The following is a 22,719-nucleotide window of genomic DNA, read 5'->3' as shown; positions in this document are numbered from 1 at the left end:
CACCACCACATCTGGCTAATTTTTGTGTTTTTAATAGAGATGTGGTTCACCATGTTGGTGGTCAGGCTGGTCTTGAACTCCTGACTTCAAGTGATCCACCCACCTCAGCCTCCCAAAGTGCTGGGATTACAGGTGTGAGCCACTGCACCCGGCCCAGAAATTTCTTACTCTCTACCTTTGCAAGCCTTAAGGGGATGAGAATATTGAGTTAATTTTTTTTTTTTTTTAATAGCCTGCATCTGTGGAAGGGCCCAAGGAATGAGCATTTGAAATGATGAAGAACAGGCCTGGTGTGGCGGCTCACGCCTGTAATCCCAGCACTTTGGGAGGCTGAGGTGGGTGGATCACTTGAGGTCAGGAGTTCGAGACCAGCCTGGCCAACATGGCAAAACCCTGTCTCTACTAAAAATACAAAAATTAGCTGGACACAGTGGCACATGCCTGTAATCCCAGCTACTCGGGAGGCTGTGGCAGGAGAATCACTTGAAACCAGGAGGTGGAGGTTGCAGTGAGCTGAGATCGCACCAGTGCACTCCAGCCTGGGTGACACAGCGAGACTCCATCTCCAAAAAATAAAATAAATAAAATAGAATTTTAAAAAGAATGAAATGATGAAGAACAGATAGCAGACAGTCTTGCCAGGCTGCCTAGAAATACAGTCCCTCAGCTGGGCGCAGTGGCTCACTCCTGTAATTGCAGCTCTTTGGGAGGTCGATGAGGGCAGATCCCTTCAGAGCAAAACTCTGTCTCAAAAAAAAAAAAAAAAAAAAAAATGAAATACATTCCTTCCCTTCCGCAGCGAGGCACTGGGGGCCTTAGGTAGCAGCTGAGGGAATCGGGAAGCCTGGCCCTACTGTCCTGGCCTTCCATATATGGTGGCAGCAGCTGACTGTGACTCACTCTCCCAGTCACGACCCCCGTCCTAATGGCATGTGTCAGAGCAGACGGCTGGATTTCCACAGCAGAGAAGTGTTTGTGTATTCACAAAGAGAAAAGTCACCCCAGACAGGAGGGAACTGGCCTGGCACCCACGGCTAAGCCATCGTGTCTCCTGCTGAGCATAAACAGCTTCACAGAACACCACCGTCGGACAAGGCCACCTGGCAACTCCAACAGAGCAAGAAAAAACAAGATCATTCCACAATCACACCCTGATATAGGCAGAAGGAAGGACACGGTACAAATCACAAAAACAACCCAGCATCCTTGCATCCTAACACAGGCCAAATGCTCTAAGCTCTTTCTAACGCCCTCCTAACAGAGATGGTTGTCCCGACGCTGCACCTTCTCTCTCGCTGAGTCAATACGCCCAACTCCGGTGACTGCAGGAATGTTTTTGGTGGCCTTTCAACCATCAAGGAAGCAGGCTCAAAACCCAGGTTGCAGCTGGTGACCAGAATCAGCTCACTGTGTACTTCAGCTGTCATTTTCTTCTGCCACACTGATAATGAGGTTCTTTCTTATACTACTGACCTTTCACATGTACCTGAGCATTGCTCCAATTCAAGACCAAAGAGTCCTGAATTGGGGAAGAAGTCATTTGCAGGTGCAGAAGAGAACAACATTCATATCAGCCAGGGACGGTGGTTCACACCTGTAATCCCAGCACTTTGGGAGACCGAGGCAGGTGGATCACTTGAGGTCGGGAGTTTGAGACCAGCCTGACCAACATGGAAAAACCCTGTCTCTACTAAAAATACAAAATTGGCTGGGTGTGGTGGTACATGCCTGTAATCCTAGCTACTTGGGAGGCTGAGGCAGGAGAATTGTTTGAACCCAGGAGGTGAATGTTGCATGAGCCAAGATCGTGTCATTGCACTCCAGCCTGGGCAACAGAGCAAAACTCTGTCTAAAAAAAACATAACCAAAACAAAAGAACAACATTCATACCCATGTCTGCAGAATGATAACAAGACAGTTAACCTGGGCCTTTCACAGTCACACTCCAGGGGAAATGGAATTTCATGTTGGTAGTCTGGTGAAATTATGCAGATTTAACATGTTTCAAAACCCATCTCAGCCAGGCGCGGTAGCTCACACCTGTAAGCCGAACACTTTGGGACGCCAAGGCGGGTGGATCACCTGAGGCCAGGAGTTCAAGACCAGCCTAGCCAACATGGTGAAACCCTGTCTCTACTAAAAATACAAAAATTAGTTGGGTGTGGTGGCACACACCTGTAATCCCAGCTACTTGGCAAGCTGAGACAGGAGAACTGCGAGAACCCAGGAGGCTGAGGTTGCAGTGAGCCAAGATTGTACCACTGCACTCCAGCCTGTGCCACAGAACGGACTCCATCTCAAAATAAAAAATAAAACTCATCTCTATACTTATGACTTTAAATCTAAAGAGCAGAACTAAGTATAAGAATGTATGTGTTTGTTTGTTTGAGACAGGGTCTTGCTGTATTGCCCTGCCTGGAGTACAGTGGTGCCATTGCGGCTCATCGCACCCTCAACCACCCAGGCTCAAATGATCTTCCTGCCTCAGCCTCCCGAGTAGCTGGAACCACAGGCACGTGCTACTGAGCCCAGCTAATTTTTTTTTTTTTCATTTTATATAGAGAGACAGGGCGTCCCTATATTGCCCAGGCTGGTCTTGAACTCCTGGGCTCAAGCAATCCTCCCACTTTGTCCTCCCAAAGTTCTGGGATTACAGGTGTGAGCCACTGTGCTCGACCTAATTTGTTTTTACATTTATGGAAGTTTTGTTTTGTTCTTTTGGCATCTCTTTAGAATACTAATTGCAAAGCAAAAAATAATAATAATAAAATAAAAAATAAAAAACACACAGATAGAGCTGTCTGTATGTCATTCTGGAAAACGTTTTATCCTTTATTTTTCTGTGTTTATTTAAGGTGGGGAATCCCATCTCTACTTCAGGGAACTTAGGCCTAGCAGAGAAATGAAAAGGGACTGAATTAGAATCTCCATGCACCACAATGAAGATTGCTACAGTCTCTTGGAGCCTCTGTGCCAACACCAAGCCCCTCAAATGCCCTCAGGAAAGCTCTGTCAAAAGAAAACCAGAATTGGGCCGGGCACAGTGGCTGACACCTGCAATCCCAGCCCTTTGGGAGGCCGAGGCAGGTGGATCATGAGGTCAGGAGATCTGGCCAACACAGTAAAACCCATGCACCTGAAGCCCCAGGTGCTCAGGAGGCTGAGGCAGGAGAACTGCTTGAACCTGGAAGGCAGAGGTTGCAGTGAGACTCTGTCTCAAAAAAAAAAAAACACCCAACAACCCAGGATTGAATCTTTTCTAACTGAAAAACTCTTGGATGAAACAGATTGTTTCTTCTGTCCCCAATTTATGACGTTCACGACAGATTTTGGTGAGCAAGTAAAACCCGTAAGGCTCCTTCCTTGGGAGAGGAAGAACGGGAACAGAGATTGTGAACAGTCTACCCAGCTCAGCCTTCTCTTTTGCTCGTCTTTTCTTATCTGTTCAAACCGAAGTTCCAGAATGAGGCAAGGAAATCTTAAGCTGACCCAAAGAAGCCGGGCAGAGACACATGTTAGGAAATATCACCAATGACATGTAGGTTTCACAAATTAGCCCTCACGCTACTATGGGACTCTTGGGTATGTTATGCCCATAACCTAAGATTGCCCCCAAAATCACAAGGCCGGCGCGATTTCTATTTGTTCACTTCACAGTCCCCTATCCTCCAGAGTCCCCTGTTCTCCCCAGTTCATTAAATTGACCTACCTCTCAAACTCTAAAATCTTCCTCCCTCCCCTACAAGTCTCCATTCCTGAAAGGTTGTGCTTCCATTCTAAAGACTGCATGTCTGCTGAACTGTATAAAATCACCGTGGAATACACAGGGGAAGTGTGGACCTCGGGGATCTAGAAAGCTTCCAGGCCTCTCCATCCTACAGTCCCCAACCTCCCACTCTGCCAGCCACAGGACAAATACAGGGAGACAGCATTGCGAAACCAACCCTTTCCTCATTTGCATTTTTTTTTTTTTGTTTTTGAGACAGAGTCTTGCTCTGTTGCTCAGAAGTGAAGTGCAAGGGTGCAATCTTGGCTCACTGCAACCTCCACCTCCTGGGTTCAAGTGATTCTCATGCCTTAGCCTCCTGAGTAGCTGGGATTATAGGCACGCACCATCATGCCTGGCTAATTTTTGTATTTTTAGTAGACACGGGGTTTCACCATGTTAGCCAGAGTGGTCTTGAACTCCTGACCTCAAGCGATGCTCCTGCCTCGGCCTCCCAAAGTGCTGGGATTACAGACGTGAGCCACCACACCCACCCTCTCATTTGCTTTTGTTTGAGACAGCATCTTGCTGTTTTGCCCAGGCTGGAGTGCAATGGTGTGATCGTAGCTCACACAGTCTTGACCTCCTGGGCCCAAGCCATCCTCTTACCTCAGCCTCCCAGGTAGCTAGGACTACAAGCCAACATACTTGGCTAATTTATTTTTTTCTTTTATTTATTTATTTATTTATTTATTTTTTGGAGATGGAGTCTCACTCTGTTGCCCAGGCTGGAGGGCAGTGGCACAATCTCAGCTCACTGCAAGCTCTGCCTCCCAGGTTCAAGTCAATCTCCTGCCTCAGCCTCCTGAGTAGCTGGGATTCCGGGCTCCCCCCAGACCACCACACCTAGCTAATTTTTATATTTTTAGTGAAGATGGGTTTCACCATGATGGCCAGGCTGGTCTCAAACTCCTGACCTCAAGTGATCCAACTGCCTCGATCTCCCAAAGTGCTGTGATTACAGGCGTGAGCCACCGCGCCTGGTCTATTTGTTGAATTTTCAAGTGCACCTCTGAGTTGAGCTGGGGTAGACTCTCCCTACCATGAAAACAGCCACTGAGGCCACCTGGCTGGCCAGCAAGTGTGCCGTCTCTGTCCATCAACTCACTTCCAGGTGGCGTTTCTGAACATGGGCTGGACACTCCAAGAAGAGCCGAAGATGTTCAGGGACTTGGAGAAGCAGTCATTGTAGATCAGGCCCGTGTAGATGGAGAAGATGCCCATCAGGAGAATCAGATAGCGCCCGTGGAAGAAGGTGTTCCAAATCTGGCCTCAGAGAGACAGAGAGGATGATTGTCAGTGGGCTCTGAACCAGACCCCAGAGGATGTTTCCAGCTTCGCCGGCACAGGCACCCTTGGGGTGGGCCACATGACACAGCAAACATCAATCATCCACACAGGAAGAACACAGCATCCTGGTTTTTGGAACATATAGGTACACCAAAAAGTCCTAGACTGGTATTTGTTATTGTAGAAATAAAAACCATATAGGCGAAAATTTGCCAGGTGTGGTGGTGCAGGCCTGTAATCTCAGCTACTCGGGAGGCTGAGGCAGAAGAATCACTTGATTTTGGGAGGTGGAGGCTGCAGTGAGCCGAGATTGTACCACTGTACCCCAGCCTGGGTGACAGAGCAAGACTTTGTCTCAAAAAATTAAAAAGTCCAGGCGTGGTGGCTCATACCTGTAATCCCAATACTTTGGACATTGGGAGGCTGAGGCAGGCAGATCACCTGAGGTCAGGAGTTTGAGACCAGCCTGGCCAACATGGTGAAATCCCGTTTCTACTAAAAATTAGCCAGACATGGTGGTGTGCACATTAGTTCTAGTTACTTGGAAGCTGAGGCAGGAGAATCACTAGAACCCGGGAGGCAGAGGTTGCAGTGAGCTGAGATCGTCCCACTGCACTCCAGCCTGGGTGACAGAGCGAGACTCCATCTCAAAAAGATAAAAACATATAAGCTTCAGCTCCTTCCATTGCGCCTGCATCAGAAAATAAACTAAGTGCAAGCTCGGCCTCATCTGCTTCGGGAGGGACCTGAAAGTAGGCGGCTTTGCTTCAAGTGCTTCCAGGAGACACACACTGAACTGGCCTCTCACGGCTGCTACATTTATGACAAGTCAGATCTATACTCATTTTGTGTCTTGTCACTGTAAAGTTGAGTCCCTGTCTGTCTATGTCTGCTGAGAAGCATAAAGTGCTTTCTCATAATACTGAACGATGTGTGTCAATCATTCCAAGCAGTGCTGAAGGGTAACTCTGAAACTCAAAATGTTTACCATAGAAAACTACATCTGTTAAACTTGGCATGGAAAACTACATTGGTCACAGGTGGATTCTGCCCTCTAACCGCGACATCGATAACCTAGCTGTAATTAATTCAACCTGTAATCAAACATTGCAGATATTCTTTTTTTTTTTTTTTTGAGACAGAATCTTGCTCTGTCACCCAGGCTAGAGTGCAGTGGCATGATCTCGGCTCACTGCAACCTCCACCTCCTGGGTTCAAGTGATTCTCCAGCCTCAGCTTCCTGAGTAGCAGAAACTACAGGTGCCCGCCACCATGCCTGGCTAATTTTTGTATTTTTAGTAGAGATGGGATTTCACCATGTTGGTAAGGGTGGTCTCAAACTCCTGCCCTCAGGTGATCGGCCCACCTTAGTCTCCCAAAGTGCTGGGATTAACAGTCACGAGTCACGGTGCCTGGACTGCAGATATTGTTACAATCAGAGCATAGCTACAGCATGTTTCCCCTTTTTAAAATGTATTACCATGAACTTAAAGTGATTAACTTCTATTAACCGTTGAACTTTTTTTTTTTGAGACGGAGTCTCGCTCTGTCACCCAGGCTGGACTGCAATGGCGAGATCTCGGCTCACTGCAACCTCCACTTTTCGGATTCAAGAGATTCTCCTGCCTCGACCTCCTAAGTAGCTGGGACTACCGGTACCTACCACTACACCTGGCTAATTTTTGTATTTTTAACAGAGATGGGGTTTCAGCATGTTGGCCAGGTTGGTCTCGAACTCCTGATCTCAAATGACCCACCCACCGTGGCCTCCCAAAGTGCTGGGATTACAGGCATAAGCCACTGCGCCCACCCACCGAATAAACTGTGAACCAATGCACCCTCTTGAGTTGTCCCAGCCTTCACAGCACTCTGCGAAGGGACCTCGTGAAAGGCGGAGAAACTTGAAGCTAAGAGTGGGCAAACGACAGGCAGGGTTTCTCAGTGTTCAAAATAACCCTGGTCCCAGGCTGCTCTGCCAGGAACAAGTACTCATGATATTTTAAGTAAAATCAGTACAAATACTGTGCACTACTTGATGCCAGTTTTTGAAAAATTGGTGTATAAGCAAGAAAAGAAATGGAAAGATATCAAAAAACACTCACTGTGATTTTTCTCTTTGTCACTAGATGGTTGCATTTTTCTAATTTTTACAATGATTATGAATTGCTGGGTTTTTTGCTTGCTTGTTTGTTTGTTTGTTTTTTGAGATGATGTCTTGCTCTGTCACCCAGGCTGGAGAGCAATGGCACAATCTTGGCTCACTGCAACCTCTGCCTCCCGGGTTCAAGTGATTCTCCTGCCTCAGCCTCCTGAGTAGCTAGGATTACAGGCATGGGCCACCACGCCCACCTATTTTTTGTGTGTGTTTTTTAGTAGAGACGGGGTTTCACCATGTTGGTCAGGCTGGTCTTGAACTCCTGACCTCGTGATCTGCCCCCCCCACCCCAACCCAGCCTCCCAAAGTACTGAGATTACAAGTGTGAGCCACCAACCTTGGCTATATTGCTTTTATAATCAGAGAAAAAAATCAGAGTTAGAAAACATACATAATGAAAAACTGATGTGTTATCAAGTCATGAACAAAAACCCAAAAATGCCGAAAGGAACAGCACCAAATCTTCCAAAGGAATTATCTTTGGCCAGAAGTTTTAGGTTAATTTTGGCTCTTTTTTACTTTCTTTCTTTCCCTTATTTTTCATAAAGACGTGTTATTTCTATGGTGAAAACCACATACAGATTTTCCTATTCTGAAAACGAATGGGGCAAGACAGTCAAGGGATACTCACTCACCTCATTGTCTGTCTTCTGGGAGAGCAAGCGTCTCTCATTCAGAACCATCCAAAGCGCAGCCAGGAGCATCACAGTTCCGTGACCACAGTCTCCAAACATCACAGCGAACAGGAAGGGGAAAGTGATAATGGTGTAGGGGGCTGTGGAGGGGAGACGCACAACATCTGAGGCCCCAGCGCAGGTTCCCTGCCACAGCTGCACAATCTGCACACTGGTTTCCTTAAGACTTTCGGCTTGTCTTTTCTCACCCTCCCGACCCTGACACTTGCTTAGCTGCCATATAAATGAGCACATGAGTTTCTAGGCATTCTTTTTAATTTTTTTTTTGAGACAGAGTCTCACTCTGTCACCCAGACTGGAGTGCGGTGGCACGATCATGGCTCACTACAACCTCCACCTCCTGGGCTCAAAGTAATCCTCCTACCTCAGCCTCCCAAAATGTTGGGATTACAGGCATGAGCCACCGTGCCCAGTCCATGAGTAGGTAATCTTAGTCCCCACTCTACAGATGTGCTGAGGCGTAGAGAGGCTAAATGACTTGTCAAAAATCACAAAGTCTTGCAAGGCACAGTGGCTCACGCCTATAATCCCAGCACTTTGGAAGGCCGAGGCAGGTGGATCACCTGAGGTCAGGAGTTCGAGGCCAGCCTGGCCAACATGGAGAAACCCCATCTCTACTAAAAATATAAAACAATTAGCCAGGCGTGGTGGCACATGCCTGTAATCCCAGCTACTCGGGAGGCTGAGGCAAGAGAATCGCTTGAACCCGGGAGGCTGAGGTTGCAGTGAGCCAAGATCATGCCATTGCACTTCAACCTGGGCAACAGAGCGAACCTCGGTCTCAAAAAAAAAAAAAAATTACAAAGTCAAAAAAACTCGTCAAGTTTGACGGAACTTAAGATCAGTTTTCTGTTTGTAGGTGCTTTTTATCCTCTTCTCCACGCCCATCTTTTGCCTGCTGCTCCGCCATTCACATGCAACACACACCACCAGCAGTTTGCTCGCAGGGAGGCTCAACCCAGGAGGCTCCTGCATTACAGGTCACAAATTAGACTGGGTCTCAGGCTAGAGAAGAACAGCGCCATGCACTGCTTGGATAAAGGGCATCTAGTCACCCTTTTGTTTTATTTTATCTATTTTTTGAGACAGGATCTCACTGTGTTGCCCAAGCTGGAGTACAGTGGCATGATCTCGGCTCACTGCAACCTCCGCCTCCTGGGTTCAAGTGATTGTCCTGCCTCATCGTCCTGAATAGCTGGGATTACAGGTGCCTGCCACTGTGCCCTGCTAATTTTTGTATGTTTAGTAGAAACAGGGTTTTGCCATGTTGGTCAGGCTGGTCTCGAACTCCTGACCTCAAATGATCCACTGCCTCAGTCTCCCAGAGTGCTGGGATTACAGATGTGAGCCACCATGCCCTTTATTTTATTAACCAAGCTTGCAAGATCCCACAGCTTAGGACACCAAGAATGGAGTCTTCTAAGTTCTGTGTGCTTGTGTCTTTCCCACACAATAGCTACAACAGTGAAGGTGCCAAGATAAGGCCGTCATTGAACTGGTGAAGGAAACAATCACTGACTTCAGCTGCCTGATGAGGTTGTGGTTGAAGGGCAAACAGGTGAGACAAAACAACTCTTTCACCAATCAGCAGTTATAGACAACACCCCAGGGTATTAGGAAACCGAGCAGGATTTAGGAATCCTTCCACTTGCCCCTACTATCCTACTTCTTCCTCGGATTCCCACAGCTACAAACCTAGCCCCAAGCCTCACAGTTTTAACAAGTTCACCTCCTCAGTCACTCAGGGGTACATCTTACCCAATTTCCACTTTCAAGCTGCCCAGTTGTGCAATTTACCAGATCTTTACCTGGGTTTATCTCCCGGTAGCTGCCGACGCCATATGCATCGACGATATTCTGGAAGCCAGCTGTGAATTTATTGGTCCTGTTAAATGTGGGCGGGGCGGTTTTAGATTGCACTGTGGTCATGATGGGGGCCATGGAAGAGCCACTTAGTTCCTGCAAAAAAAAAAAAAAAAAAGGCAACAAAGACATAAGGAGAAGAGTCTTGGGCTGGGTGTCACACACACAAGGTCACAGTCTCTCCTGCCGTCTCTCACTGAGTAAACTTGGGGCAATCCCTTGATCTCTCTGAGACTCACGACCTCATCTGCAGAGAGTTAATACTTTCCCAATACTTATCCAATCCACCTCACAGGAGGGCTGTCAAGAGAATAGAGAGTCTCTGGAGTCTCAGACGATCTCCCCTTTCCAGCTCCTGTAAATGCGAATGTTATGGCTCATGGCCCTCTATGCTTCCCCTCGCTCTGCTTTCTCAATTCATCCCTCTCTTCCAAATGGCCTTGACCCTTCCCCAGTTTTTTCCTAAGTGCCTGCTCAGACTTTCAAACTCCAATGTGTCACCAACACCACAAAATCCAGGAGCCTAATCCTGCATCCATCAACTTGCCCCAAAGCCAGGTCCCTTCCTGGGTAAGAACAGCGCCATGTCCTCCCTCCTCCTTTGGCAGAGCCTCCATTCTCCCATATTCCTAACACCTTAGAATCACGGATGTGTCCCTTCTCGGGTTTCAGTCAGTCGATCACCCACCAAGGCTTGCTAATCCTCCCTCCAGAATCCTCCCTCCAATTCCCACAGCTGTTACCCTAGCTCCAAGCCTCAGACTCTCCACCAGCCTCTCCCGTCTCCATTTATCTAACACCCAGATTGCTTAAGCACTCTTTTAATAAAACAAACAAAAAAGAACTATTTTACTCATGTTACACTCCTGCTTTAAAATCTTCAAAGGCTGCGTATTCCCTAAAGAATGAAATCAAAACTCTTCTGATCAGGACTACTTAACAATACTGCCTTAATCCCTCATTCCCGCCTTCAGCCCTCCCCACACGTCCCCATGGAAACTGGCCATGTTACACTAGCCACCTCTCTTCTCCACTCACTCAAGTCTTTTTTTTTTTTTTTTTTTCTGAGACAGGGTCTCACTCTGTTGCCCAGGCTGGAGTGCAGTGGCACAATCATAGCTCACTGCAGCCTTGACCTCCTGGGCTCAAGCAATCCTCCCGCCTCAGCCTCCGGAGTAATGGGGACTACAGCCATGCATTGCTATGTTGCAGAGGCTGGTCTTGAACTCCTGGGCTCAAACGATCTTCCCACCTCAGCCTCCCAGAGTGCTGGGATTACAGGGTGAGCCACTGCATCGGTTCTATTTACTTGAGTCTTTTTGTTTTCTGGGGATTTTTTTTTTTTGAGACAAAGTTTCGCTCTTGTTGCCCAGGCTGGAGTGCAATGGTGTGATTTTGGCTCACAGCAACGTCCGCCTAGCGGGTTCAAGCAAGTCTCCTGCCTCAGCCTCCCGGGTATCTGGGATTACAGGCACGCGCCACCACGCCCGGCTAATTTTGTATTTTCAGTAGAGATGGGGTTTCTCCACGTTAGTTGGGCTGGTCTCAAACTCCCGACCTCAGGTGATCCGCCCACCTCAGCCTCCCAAAGTGCTGGGATTACAGGCGTGAGCCACTGCACCCCGCCTCCACTTACTCGAATCTTAACAATTCCAAGTGCTCCCTATCCAGGGACCGTAGAGCCACCGCACACCCAGTAGCACTTGCCATCTGCATACCCAGTGGGACCTGACCCCAGCTGGACGAGTGCTCACGGACCCAGCTTCAATCCTCCGCTGCCTTCAGGAGGCCCCGCTCCACTCCATCTCCCTCCACCTGCTCCCTGACCAGCCTTCCACCAATGCGCACATGCACCCCTTCCTCAGGGATGCACCCCTGCCCTACTCAGCTTGGTTGAAATGCTTTTTAAGTGCCCCATGTTGGTGGTTTTTGGACCACGATGTGGGGATACTTCTGTATTCAAATCCTGCCTCCTGGCTATAGGACTGTGGTCAGGTTACTTCTACATTCTGTGCCTGAATTTCTTTATCTGTACAAAGGAGAAAAAGAAAGTTCCCACCTTCTAATCCATTCCTAGAGCAAGGAATGGATTACCTTCAGACCCCTCTGCCTGAAAACGCTTCCTCCTGCCCCCAATTTTCCCATGGTATCAATGCCACCTACTCAGAAGGGGCCACTTTAGATCCCATGAGATCCCCTGCTGTCACCAGATATGTCACCAGCAGGGCTGGCTTCCCACCCAGCTAGTTCCCCATCGGCCGAACCAGCTGCATACCACGCAGTCCTCAATCTATCAGTTTCACTCCTGCCACCCTGTGAAATGATTCAAACAAGCTCATCACATCCTCCTGCAGGAACCAAAGGTCACCTCACTCTCTTTCACTACAGAGCTGCCTCTGCCAGTTCACCCGGCTCCCAAGCTCCATTCCCAAGGGCAAGCCCTGTGTGGCCCTGCATGGCGTGCGGTGTCCTTCTCCCCTGGTCTCAGTATGAGTGACTAAACACAGTAATCCCAGCTACTCGGGAAGCTGAGGCAGGAGAATCACTTGAACCCGGGCGGCGGAGGTTGCAGTGAGCCGAGATTGTGCCACTGCACTCCAGCCTGGGCGACACAGTGAGATTCCGTCTCAAAGAAAAGGCTCAATATATACTCACAAAAGTTCAAAAAATGGTGAACAACTGTCAAACACTGAGAAAACAATGGAATTTCTTTTTTTTTTTTTTTTTTTTTTGAGATTGAGTCTTGCTCTGTCACCCAGGCTGGCGTGCAGTGGCAGGATCTCGGCTCACTGCAACCTCCACCTTCTGGGTTCAAGCGATTCTCCTGTTTCAGCCTCCTGAGTAGCTGGGACTACAGGGGTGCACCACCACGGCTGGCTAATTTTTCGTATTTTTAGTAGAGATGGGATTTCACCATGTTGACCAGGATGGTATCCATCTCCTGACCTTGTGATCTGCTTCTTTTATGTCCTAGTGCTCCAAGCTGGGTTGAGAACTGAAGACATAATGATGAAGAAAACAATCCTACCAGCAAGTCACTTGTGAAGTTCATGTGACCCGTGATGCCGACACCCTCTGAGAGCCCAACAGAGGGACTGACTCATCAGACCCTCCCGGCTTCACCTGCCACGCACCATGCCTTGCTCCAGCGCCCTCTTGATACGTGCGGCATCTGCCACTGGGAACCAGATCTCGGCGATGACACACTGCTGGGTGACGTCGATGTTGCACATGTTGAGGATGTGGTAGACGGCCTTCATCTTCTGCACCTTGATGAACCAGGAGTGCCAGTTGGCGGCCGCTTCCTGCAGCAGGCGCTGGCGGTGAGATTCTGTTTGTGTTATGACCTATACAAAAAGCACAGGACACAGGCAACATTCCTAGAGCTGTTCACAGCAGGCTCCTTTGACCTGTGGCTCTCACCTGACCTTTAATTCTCCTGAGCACCTTTATCTCCCCTACCAGAGGCTCAAACCCTTAGGCAGAGATTCTATCTTCCTTTTCCTCTAAATTCCTCATAGTCCTATTGTTATGGGTCGAATTGTCAAAATAAAAGATAGATGGAAGTTCTAAACTCTGATACCTGCAAATATGGCCTTTTTGGAAAGAGGGTCTTTGCAGATGGAATCAGGTTAAGCTGAGGTCATACTGGATTCCAATGGGCCCTAATCCCATATGACCAGTGTCCTGATAAGAACATGTGACAATGAAGGCAGAGGTGGAAGGAGGCGCCCAAAAGCCAAGGAATGCTGAGGATGGCCTGCAGCACCAGAGCTGGGAGAGGCAAGGAGGGACCCTTCCTGTCTTTGGAGGGAGCATGGCCCTGCTGACACCTTGATTTCAGACCTCTGGCCTCCAGGACCCCGAGAGAATAAATCCCTATTGTCTTAAGCCGCCTAGCTTGCAGTAATTTCTTACAGCAACCCCAAGAAACTACCACATCTACCTCATCCCTTTATATACATAATCACTCCAATAAATGACAAGTGAATGAATGAAGGAAGGAAGGAATGGATAATTTGGCCCACACAGAATTTATTTAATGAAAATCGTTTTTACGTTTTGATGACACAACAAACAGGGTAATCTGTTTCAGTACACGTGACACACTGTAAGAGACACGTTGTGGCTCTAAGGTTAATGAGAGCCATGAGGCCCACTGAAGCATCTCACAAGCCCAGTACTACCTGTCACTTAGCAGTATAATGCCACCTCGCCTGGGGATTTCCAGGAGACAAGACCACCTCAGCACAGATGTGACTTTCAGAAGCCAAATGCCTCAGCATCAGATAGTGTCTAAGATTCAGCATTGGCAGAGACTGAACCACAGGAGAGAAGCTGTCCTTGCAGAAGGCACTGGGCTGGGATCACCTGAGCCCACCGACACAGCAGCTACCGAGTCATACTAAATCTAAGCATACGTTTAGCAGAATTTCTTTTCTATTCTCCTCACGAAGTTTTCATAAAATCAAGCATGGAGTATTGGGGGAAAGGGATTTCAAGGATAATGGCTTCAGGGGAAAGTCTTCTTGACAAGTGACGAAGAAGGAATAGAGAGGATTAAAAAATTAAACACAGATTTTTCTGGAAAACGCTCTGTGCTAGTCTAAGAGTTTTGAAAGATTTAACAAACTTGTCGAGCATCTAAAACTGTGTTGACTTCTACCATAGCCACATGCAGCTACTAAATTTTATTTATTTTTTTTCCTTTTATGTTATTTTCTTTTGAGATGGAGTCTCGCTTGGTTGCACAGGCTGGAGTGCAGTGATGCAATTGGCTCACTGTAACCTTTGTCTCTTGGCTTCAAGCAATTCTCCTGCCTCAGCCTCCCGAGTAGCTGGGACTAGACTACAGGTGTCTGCCACCACATCTGGCTAATGTTTTTATGTTCAGTAGAGATGGGGTTTTACCATGTTGGCCAGGCTGGTCTTGAACTCCTGACCTCAAGGGATCCACCCACCTCAGCCTCCCAAAGTGCTGGAATTATAGGAATGAGCCACCACACCCAGCCCTAAAATTTAAATTGAATTAAAATTAAATAAAAATAAAAACTCGATGACTTAGTGGCACCAGCCATGTTTCAAGGGCTCAGTAGCCATATGTGGCTCATGACTGCGATGTTGGACAGCACAAGCCATGTGACCCTTTTGTCACAACCGTAAGTTCTATTGCACTCTAGCACTGAGGAGCGCTTTCCAGCTGAGGGAGGCCCAGCTGTTTTCAGTGATCACTTTCAAAGCTGCTGTGATTGAAGACAGCGTTCTGATCATAAATGTGTTGAGTGTTACCCTGGATGGTGACAGACTTTACAAACGAATTGAGTTTGGGATGAATGAACGTTCACACGGTGAAACTAGACTCACTGTTTTTACAGAATTAATCAGTCAGCTTAAACAGTGGGGCGATTCAGCGGGAAAAGAATCAGTCAAACTGGTTGTTCAACTTAATTGGCTGGGTGGTTATATCATAGATTTGGTCTAGGCTGAGGCTGGAAATAAAGGGTGGCTTTTATCAGATTGGAGTGGCCACCTGAAGGCTGACTAGGGCTGTGGTCAATTCTGAGCCTGGTCAAAACATTCTTCACCTGTACCGTCATCCCTCTAGCTCATCTAACAGTTTCCCAGTTGTGAAACCTTCCACAGCCACAGCCAGAAGGCATAGCCAGCATTCCAGCCGGCCTCCCAGCGAGAGCCGCGGCGGGCAGGGCTTGGATGGAAACAGCAGAGGCAGCAGCCCCCTTCGGATCGGGAGCCCGAACCCTTTACTCACGGTGATTAAATCTTCCAGCCTCACATTGACACTCTCCAACATCTCTCTGCGCTCCACAGCAGGCTCCGGGCAAGGGTAGACTGTGGCTCGAAACCTGTTTAATATATTCCAAGGGACACAGGTGGGTTCTCGCTACAGAGCATTCTGCACCCCCTCCTCTGCTAAGACATCATTTGCTGACTTTGGTTAGAGGGCCAGCCTATCCTAGAATAACTGCATCTTTGGCCACTGGAAAAGGAGTCCCAGTCATAAGTGTTCCCAGTACATCACTTGTGCTGTGAATTGAGGCTGCAGTTCTGTTACATGAATGAGCTTCATTCAAACCATAAGATCTGTGAGTTGTCAGGTATTATATCCTGATATATCAGGATATAATGTATTAATATCCTCTGCACCGAGTCATTTCTGCTTCTATGGAGTTCCACGTAACATGATTCTATACAATCAGAAGCAACTTAGCCATGCAGTTGGCTTACTCTTCAGCAGCTGATGGAATAAACCGAGATGGGGACCGTGTCCACTTTTAGTTACCCTCACATTTTGCGTATTCAAGTTCTCCCTATTCATATTCTCAAAACTATTACAAATCAGCTGAGGCTGACTTTTATGTGAGAAAGTTACTGACCTCTAGAAGCCACAGTCATGTGCATTTGGCATTGCCCGTATCTTTACCTGGCCCAAATCACTGAAGAAAGAGCCCTTCACTCCCTCTTACCCATCACAGATCTTCTTGATTTTCTGCCTGAGCTGCTCTCCTTGATAAAATATGATGAATATGTTCTTCTGAATTTCTTCTTTCTGGAAAATTGGAATAAGTTTAAAAAAAAAAAAAAAAGAAGGGGGTTTCTTTCTGGTTAAAACACAATAGAGAGAAATGTAAAATCCTGTTTTTAGGCTTACAAAACTCATAAATTTAAAATTGGGAAACTGTGGCTGGGCGCGGTGGCTCACGCCTGTAATCCCAGCACTTTGGGAGGCCGAGGGGGGAGGATCACGAGGTCAAGAAATCGAGACCATCCTGGTCAACATGGTGAAACCCCGTCTCTACTAAAACTACAAAAAATTAGCTGGGCATGGTGGCGCGTGCCTGTAATCCCAGCGACTCAGGAGGCTGGGGCAGGAGAATTGCCTGAACCTGGGAGGCGGAGGTTGCGGTGAGCCGAGATCGCGCCATTGCACTCTTGTTACCCAGGCTCCAGCCTGGGTAACAAGAGTGAAACTTTGTCTCAAAAAACAAAAAAAAAAAAAAAATGGGAAACTGTAACTTTCCCCAGTTCATCTAAGTTCATGGCTCACAGTTGAGAGCAAGGCGGTCCAGAACTTCACTTAGGCTGATGCAGCCTTAAGGTGGGAGGCTCCCCGTTCCTTATGCTGGTTGGACCACAGCCAGATCTTATATTCAGCTCTAAGTCCCGCAAGAGATGTGATAATAAACAAGAAAACATTCAGAAGAGAATATTGCAAGGTTTGAAGTAAAGCTAGCTGGCTGATACACTGGCTCACCGGAGTTAACTAACACACAACACTGACATTTTGGGGATGCGTAGGTGTTTGATATTTAACAAAGGTAAAGCCATGCCCACGTTTTGACTCATACATACAGTTGCTCAGATTTTTTGACTCACAGTTGCTTGTGTGCCATAAGATTGCTGCTTATATCGCACCTGTCAAGTCCAAGTTGGACAATTCACAAGAAAGGAAGATGTGTTCCACAACCATACATGCAAATGTTTAACTCTTACTGTAAGCAGAGAAATATGAACCGAAACAATGCATTCTTTCACTCTTATTTAGTTTGGGGGGGTAAAGGTAAAATTATAAAACCCAGGCCAGGTGCAGTAGCTCACACCTGTAATCCCAGCACTTTGGGAGGCTGAGGTGGGTGGATCGCTTGAGCCCAGGAGTTCAAGACCAGCCTGGGCAACATGGTAAAACCCCGTCTCTGCAAAAAATACAAAAATTAGCCGAGTGTGGTGGTGCACACCTGTGGTCCCAGCTACCAGGGAGGCTGAGGTGGGAAGATTGCTTGAGCCCAGAAAGTTAAGGCCGCAGTGAGCATATCACTATACTCCAGCTTGGGTGACAGAGTGAGATCCTATCTCAAAAAAACAAAAACTAAAAAACAAAAACAAAACCCATTGCTGGAAAAGTTGTGACAAATCCAACAGACTCATCACATACTACTCAAGGCAGCAGAATCAGAAAAATCACTGAAAGGCCATTTGTCAGAAGCCAATGTGTGTCATTAAAATGCACAGTTCATCTAAGTTCATGGCTCACAGTTGAGAGCAAGGCGGTCCAGAACTTCACTTAGGCTGATGCAGCCTTAAGGTGAGAGGCTCCCCGTTCCTTATGCTGGTTGGACCACAGCCAGATCTTATATTCAGCTCTAAGTCCCGCAAGAGATGTGATAATAAACAAGAAAACATTCAGAAGAGAATATTGCAAGGTTTGAAGTAAAGCTAGCTGGCTGATACACTGGCTCACCGGAGTTAACTAACACACAACACTGACATTTTGGGGATGCTCCCTCTAAGCCAGCAATCCTATTTTCCTTGAATTTGTTTATTATGGAAGTAATTCAAAAGCAAATAAAAATCCACATGCATAAAGATGCTCATAATGGTGTCTACATTCTGGAGAAAATTAGAAATAAGGTGTCCAAAATACATGGTTGATATCACAGCAACTCAGGGGAAACATGAGGCATCCCTTAAAATACTGTCAAAATGAATCCTCTCTTTAACAGTTGCCTACGGGAGCAGGTAGGGGTGTTTCAGGATTTTCAGAGCTGCTGCGTTACATCATTTCTAAAAGTTTCTTCATTTCTTTCTTTTCTTTTTTTTTTTTTTGAGATGGAGTTTCACTCTTATTGCCCAGGCTGAAGTGCAGTGGCGTGAACTTGGCTCACTGCAGCCTCTGCCTCTTGAGTTCAAGCGATTCTCCTGCCTCAGCCTCCCAAGTAGCTGGGTTTACAGGCATGAGCCACCACACCTGGCTAATTTTGTATTTTTAGTAGAGACAGGGTTTCATCATGTTGGTCAGGCTGGTCTTGGACTCCTGACCTCCGGTAATCCGCCCACCTCGGCCTCCCACAGTGCTGGGATTACAGGCGTGAGCCACCACATACGGATCCAAAAGGTTTCTTTGCCCGTGGAGGCTACCCTGGTCCTTCTCTGAATCTCTTGGGTTTTCTTTTCTTCTGATCCACCAGAATCAGGAATCTGTTCTAATCTCATAATCTCCCTTTGGCGACCTTCAGCGTCCATGCTCATCTTTTTCCAGATGCTTATGCTTTCTCTCCCACCATGACTGTTACACGTCAGAACAGGATTATGAAAAGTGATGATTCAATGTCAAATTTTAAAAATAATTTTTTTTTTTTTTTTTTTTTTTTGAGACGGAGTTTCACTCATGTTACCCAGGATGGAGTGCAATGGCGCGATCTCGGCTCACCGCAACCTCCGCCTCCTGGGTTCAGGCAATTCTCCTGCCTCAGCCTCCTGAGTAGCTGGGACTACAGGCACGCACCACCATGCCCAGCTAATTTTTTGTATTTTTAGTAGAGACGGGGTTTCACCATGTTGACCAGGATGGTCTTGATCTCTTGACCTTGTGATCCACCCGCCTCGGCCTCCCAAAGTGCTGGGATTACAGGCTTGAGCCACCGCGCCCGGCCTAAAAATAATTTTTATAAGAGATGCATAGTAATATGGGGAGGGATCTCATATTAGGTAAAACAAAGAGGGGAAAAAAATTTCTATGTATACTACAATCATATAAAATTATACCTGCCTATGGCCACAGAGAAAAATAGTCCAAGAGCCAAAATAAAAATAAAGACATTAAATTGATGATGGGGTTTCTCATTTTTTTTCACAATCTTTCTTATTTTAAATTTCATTTATTTTAAAGTTGTTTTTCATCAAAATGAATTTTGTTGTTTTTCATTAATTTTTTTTAGGCCAGGTGTTGTGGCTCACACCTGTAATTCCAGCACTTTGGGAGGCCGAAGCAGGTGGATCATGAGGTCAGGAGTTCGAGACCAGCCTGGCCAATATAGTAAAACCCCATCTTTACTAAAAATACAAAAATTAGCTGGGTGCAGTGGCATGCGCCTGTACTCCCAGCTACCTGGGTGGCTGAGGCAGGAGAATTGCTTGAACCTGGGAGGCAGAGGTTGCAATGAGCCGAGATCATGCCACTGCACTTCAGCCTGGGCAACAGAGCAAGACTGTCTCAAAAAAAATTTTTAATTTTTTTAGACTTTAATCTGAAAAAGATTATAGACACTCAGAAATAAGCCTAGTTTCTTGGAATTAAAGAGTAAGTGGATTAAATAGAACTGGAAGGTGAGACAGCAATACTCAGAATTCACAGCAAACACTGTATGGCACTCAGGGATGAGCCCCTCGAAGCCTTGTTGTCTGAGTGTGGAATCTATTGGCAAATATATCATCAGCGTTCTCTGGGAGTTGCAAGAACTGCAGAGTCTCAGACCCCACACAGACCCACTGAATCAGAATTTGCTTTTTTTTTTTTGAGGGAGTCTCACTCTGTCGCTCAGGCTGGAGTGCAGTGGGTGCAATCTCAACTCACTGCAACCTACGTGTCTCGGGTTCAAGCGATTCTGCTGCCTCAGCCTCCCAAGTAGCTGGGACTACAGGTGTGCGCCACCACGCCTGGCTAATTTTTGTGTTTTTAGTAGAGACAGGGTTTCACCATGTTGGCCAGGATGGTCTTGAACTCCAGACCTCAGGTGATCCACCCACCTCAGCCTCCCAAAGGGCTGGGATTCCAGGCACAAGCCACTGTGCCTGGCTTTTTTTTTTTTTTTTTTTTTGGGGGGGGGGCTCACTCTGTTGGCTAGATTGGAGTGTAGTGGCATGATCATCACTCACTGCAGCCTTGACTTGCTGGGCTCAAGCTGTCCTTCCACCTCAGCTTCCTAAGTAGCTGGGACTACAGGTGTGTGCCACCAAACCTGGTTAACTTTTTACATTTTTTTGTAGAGATGGTGTCTTGCTATGTTGCCCAGGTTGGTCTCAACCCCCTGACCTCAAATGATCCTCCTGCCTCAGCCTCCCAAAGTGCTGGGATTACAGGCAGGAGCCACCATGCCTGGCCTGGAATTTTTGCATTTTAACAAGATCCCCAGGTTACCTTTATGCTGACATGTACATGGAAGCTTGAGAAGCTGACCTCAATCAGTTCTCAGATCTTTAAGACACAGCTGCCACCTGGGAAAGTAGTAGTATAACTAAGATCTAGAGAAAAGTATAGCTATGTCTCTGGGAAGAATGAACTAATTATAAGGTATTGACAAGAATCAGTTCTTGAAACTGACATTTCAAATACTATATATATATATATATTTGAGATGGAGCCTCGCTCCCGTCGCTCAGGCTGGAGTGCAATGGCACAATGTCGGCTCACTGCAACCTCCACCTCTCAGATTCAAGCGATTCTCTTGCCTCAGCCTCCTGAGTAGTTGAGATTACAGGTATGCACCACCATGCCTGGCTAATTTTTGTATTTTTAGTAGAGATGGGAGTTTCACCATGTCGGCCAGGCTGGTCTCGAACTCCTGACCTCAGGTGATCCATCCACCTTGGTCTCCCAAAGTGCTATGATTACAGGCATGAACCACTGCACATGGCTAAAATATATAGTTTTAAAAAGGAGCAAAGTAAAAGGAAAGAAAATAAAAGAAAGGAGAAAGAAAGAAAATAGATATTAGTCTCATCAAACTAAATATTCCATGTTTTGGGAGAACAAAGTGCTTCTAGTGAGGGCTATGGAAGCCTCAGAGAAAGTTCTCGCAGCCTGAGGTTCCCACCGTGACAGGATCCTCCAGAGGGGTGTCCATCTCACTGAACTTCAAGAAGATGTTTCCTCGGCAAACTCGCCACAGCAACCGCTCAAAGGAAGCCATCCTCTCCCTGTTGATCACACCGGCTATGAACCTAGGCAGCCAGAAGGGAAGGCATTCCTGAGATACAGGGATTGGGGTGCAGAGAGAAGGCCCTACAGGATGTGAAGACGGACCGTGAAAGGAAGGGCCATTCAGTCTGTGAGCAGAGGGAGCCCGACACAGCTCTACCGACAGGGGTCCCAAGGCCATCCTGCATCCAGCCCCAACTTGCCCCACGTCCCTTTGACCTTTTGTTTTCTTTGATATCTTGAAATTTCCTTAATCATTCCAATACTATAACTTCACTAATTGCAGCTGAGAATATGATAGACCAGCCGGGCATGGTGGCTCACACCTGTAATCCCAGCACTTTGGGAGGCCATGGTGGGCAGATCACCCAAGATCAGGAGTTTGAGACCAGCCTGGCCAACATGGTGAAACCCTGTCTCTACTAAAAACACAAAATTAGCCAGGTGTGGTGGTGAGCGCCTGTAATCCCAGCTACTCAGGAGGCTGAGGCAGGAGAATCGCTTGAACCCTTGAGACAGAGATTGCAGTGAGCCAAGATTGCGCCATTGCACTCCAGGCTGGGCAAAAGAATGAAACTCCGTCTCAAAAGAAAAAGAATATGATAGACCATTCACGGCTAACAGTAGCAAACATTCAACAGTGGTCTCTATGCATTTTTCCAAAAATATTTTAATACTAAGAGGGAAACATACACTGATGTCTATATATCTCTGCTTTTCCCATTATCCAAGTATATAGCTAACTGCTGACCCAAACTTCTCATGTTAGCCAGTGGCTTTCACTGGCTTACTACTTTAAATGTACATCGATCCTGCTTTACCTTCTGATCAAATATTTCCAATAAACATTATTTTTATTTTTAATTCAAATTTAATGCCTAGTGCCTCAAATATCAGGCCCTCAAATATCTATTGAATAAATACCATAAATCCCAAACTCACAACTTTAAGAAATGTTTTCAAATGCATCAATTTCACTTAGACACTGAACAAAATTCCACCATTTTGAATCACCACATTATTTTCATGGTTATCACACATCATATTACTGCTTCTTGGAAATAACTTGACTGCATAACTATCTCATTCCTTTTTTTTTTAATTAAATTTTTTTTTTTGTAGACACAGAGTCTTGCTATTTTGTCTAGGCTGGTCTCAAACTCCTGACCTCAAGTGATCCTCCTGTCTCAGCTTCCCAAAGTGCTGGGATTACAGGCATGAGCCACCACATCTGGCC

General features: G+C 46.7%; 1 protein-coding gene across 2 annotated transcripts in view; it reads right to left on the bottom strand.

Annotated features, from left to right (window-relative positions):
- ATP6V0A4 (ATPase H+ transporting V0 subunit a4) overlaps nucleotides 1-22,719 on the bottom strand; it is a 93,272-nt gene that overhangs the window by 34,280 nt on the left and 36,273 nt on the right. For both annotated transcript variants that reach the window (XM_032275862.1, XM_032275861.1), the window contains exons 7-13: nucleotides 21,379-21,505; nucleotides 16,255-16,337; nucleotides 15,540-15,633; nucleotides 12,904-13,116; nucleotides 9,715-9,865; nucleotides 7,847-7,986; nucleotides 4,875-5,032 (exon numbers count right to left, since the gene is read on the bottom strand). In XM_032275862.1, the coding sequence (XP_032131753.1) occupies nucleotides 4,875-5,032; nucleotides 7,847-7,986; nucleotides 9,715-9,865; nucleotides 12,904-13,116; nucleotides 15,540-15,633; nucleotides 16,255-16,337; nucleotides 21,379-21,505 (966 nt within the window). The remainder of the gene's footprint in view (nucleotides 1-4,874; nucleotides 5,033-7,846; nucleotides 7,987-9,714; nucleotides 9,866-12,903; nucleotides 13,117-15,539; nucleotides 15,634-16,254; nucleotides 16,338-21,378; nucleotides 21,506-22,719) is intronic.

The sequence above is a fragment of the Sapajus apella genome, unplaced genomic scaffold (genome assembly GCF_009761245.1).
Source record: "Sapajus apella isolate SASKATOON/1434 unplaced genomic scaffold, GSC_monkey_1.0 scaffold7, whole genome shotgun sequence".
NCBI classification, from domain to species: Eukaryota; Metazoa; Chordata; class Mammalia; order Primates; family Cebidae; genus Sapajus; species Sapajus apella.
The sequence above is the reverse complement of the archived record's forward strand: the minus strand, read 5'-3'. Positions and strand labels throughout refer to the sequence as shown.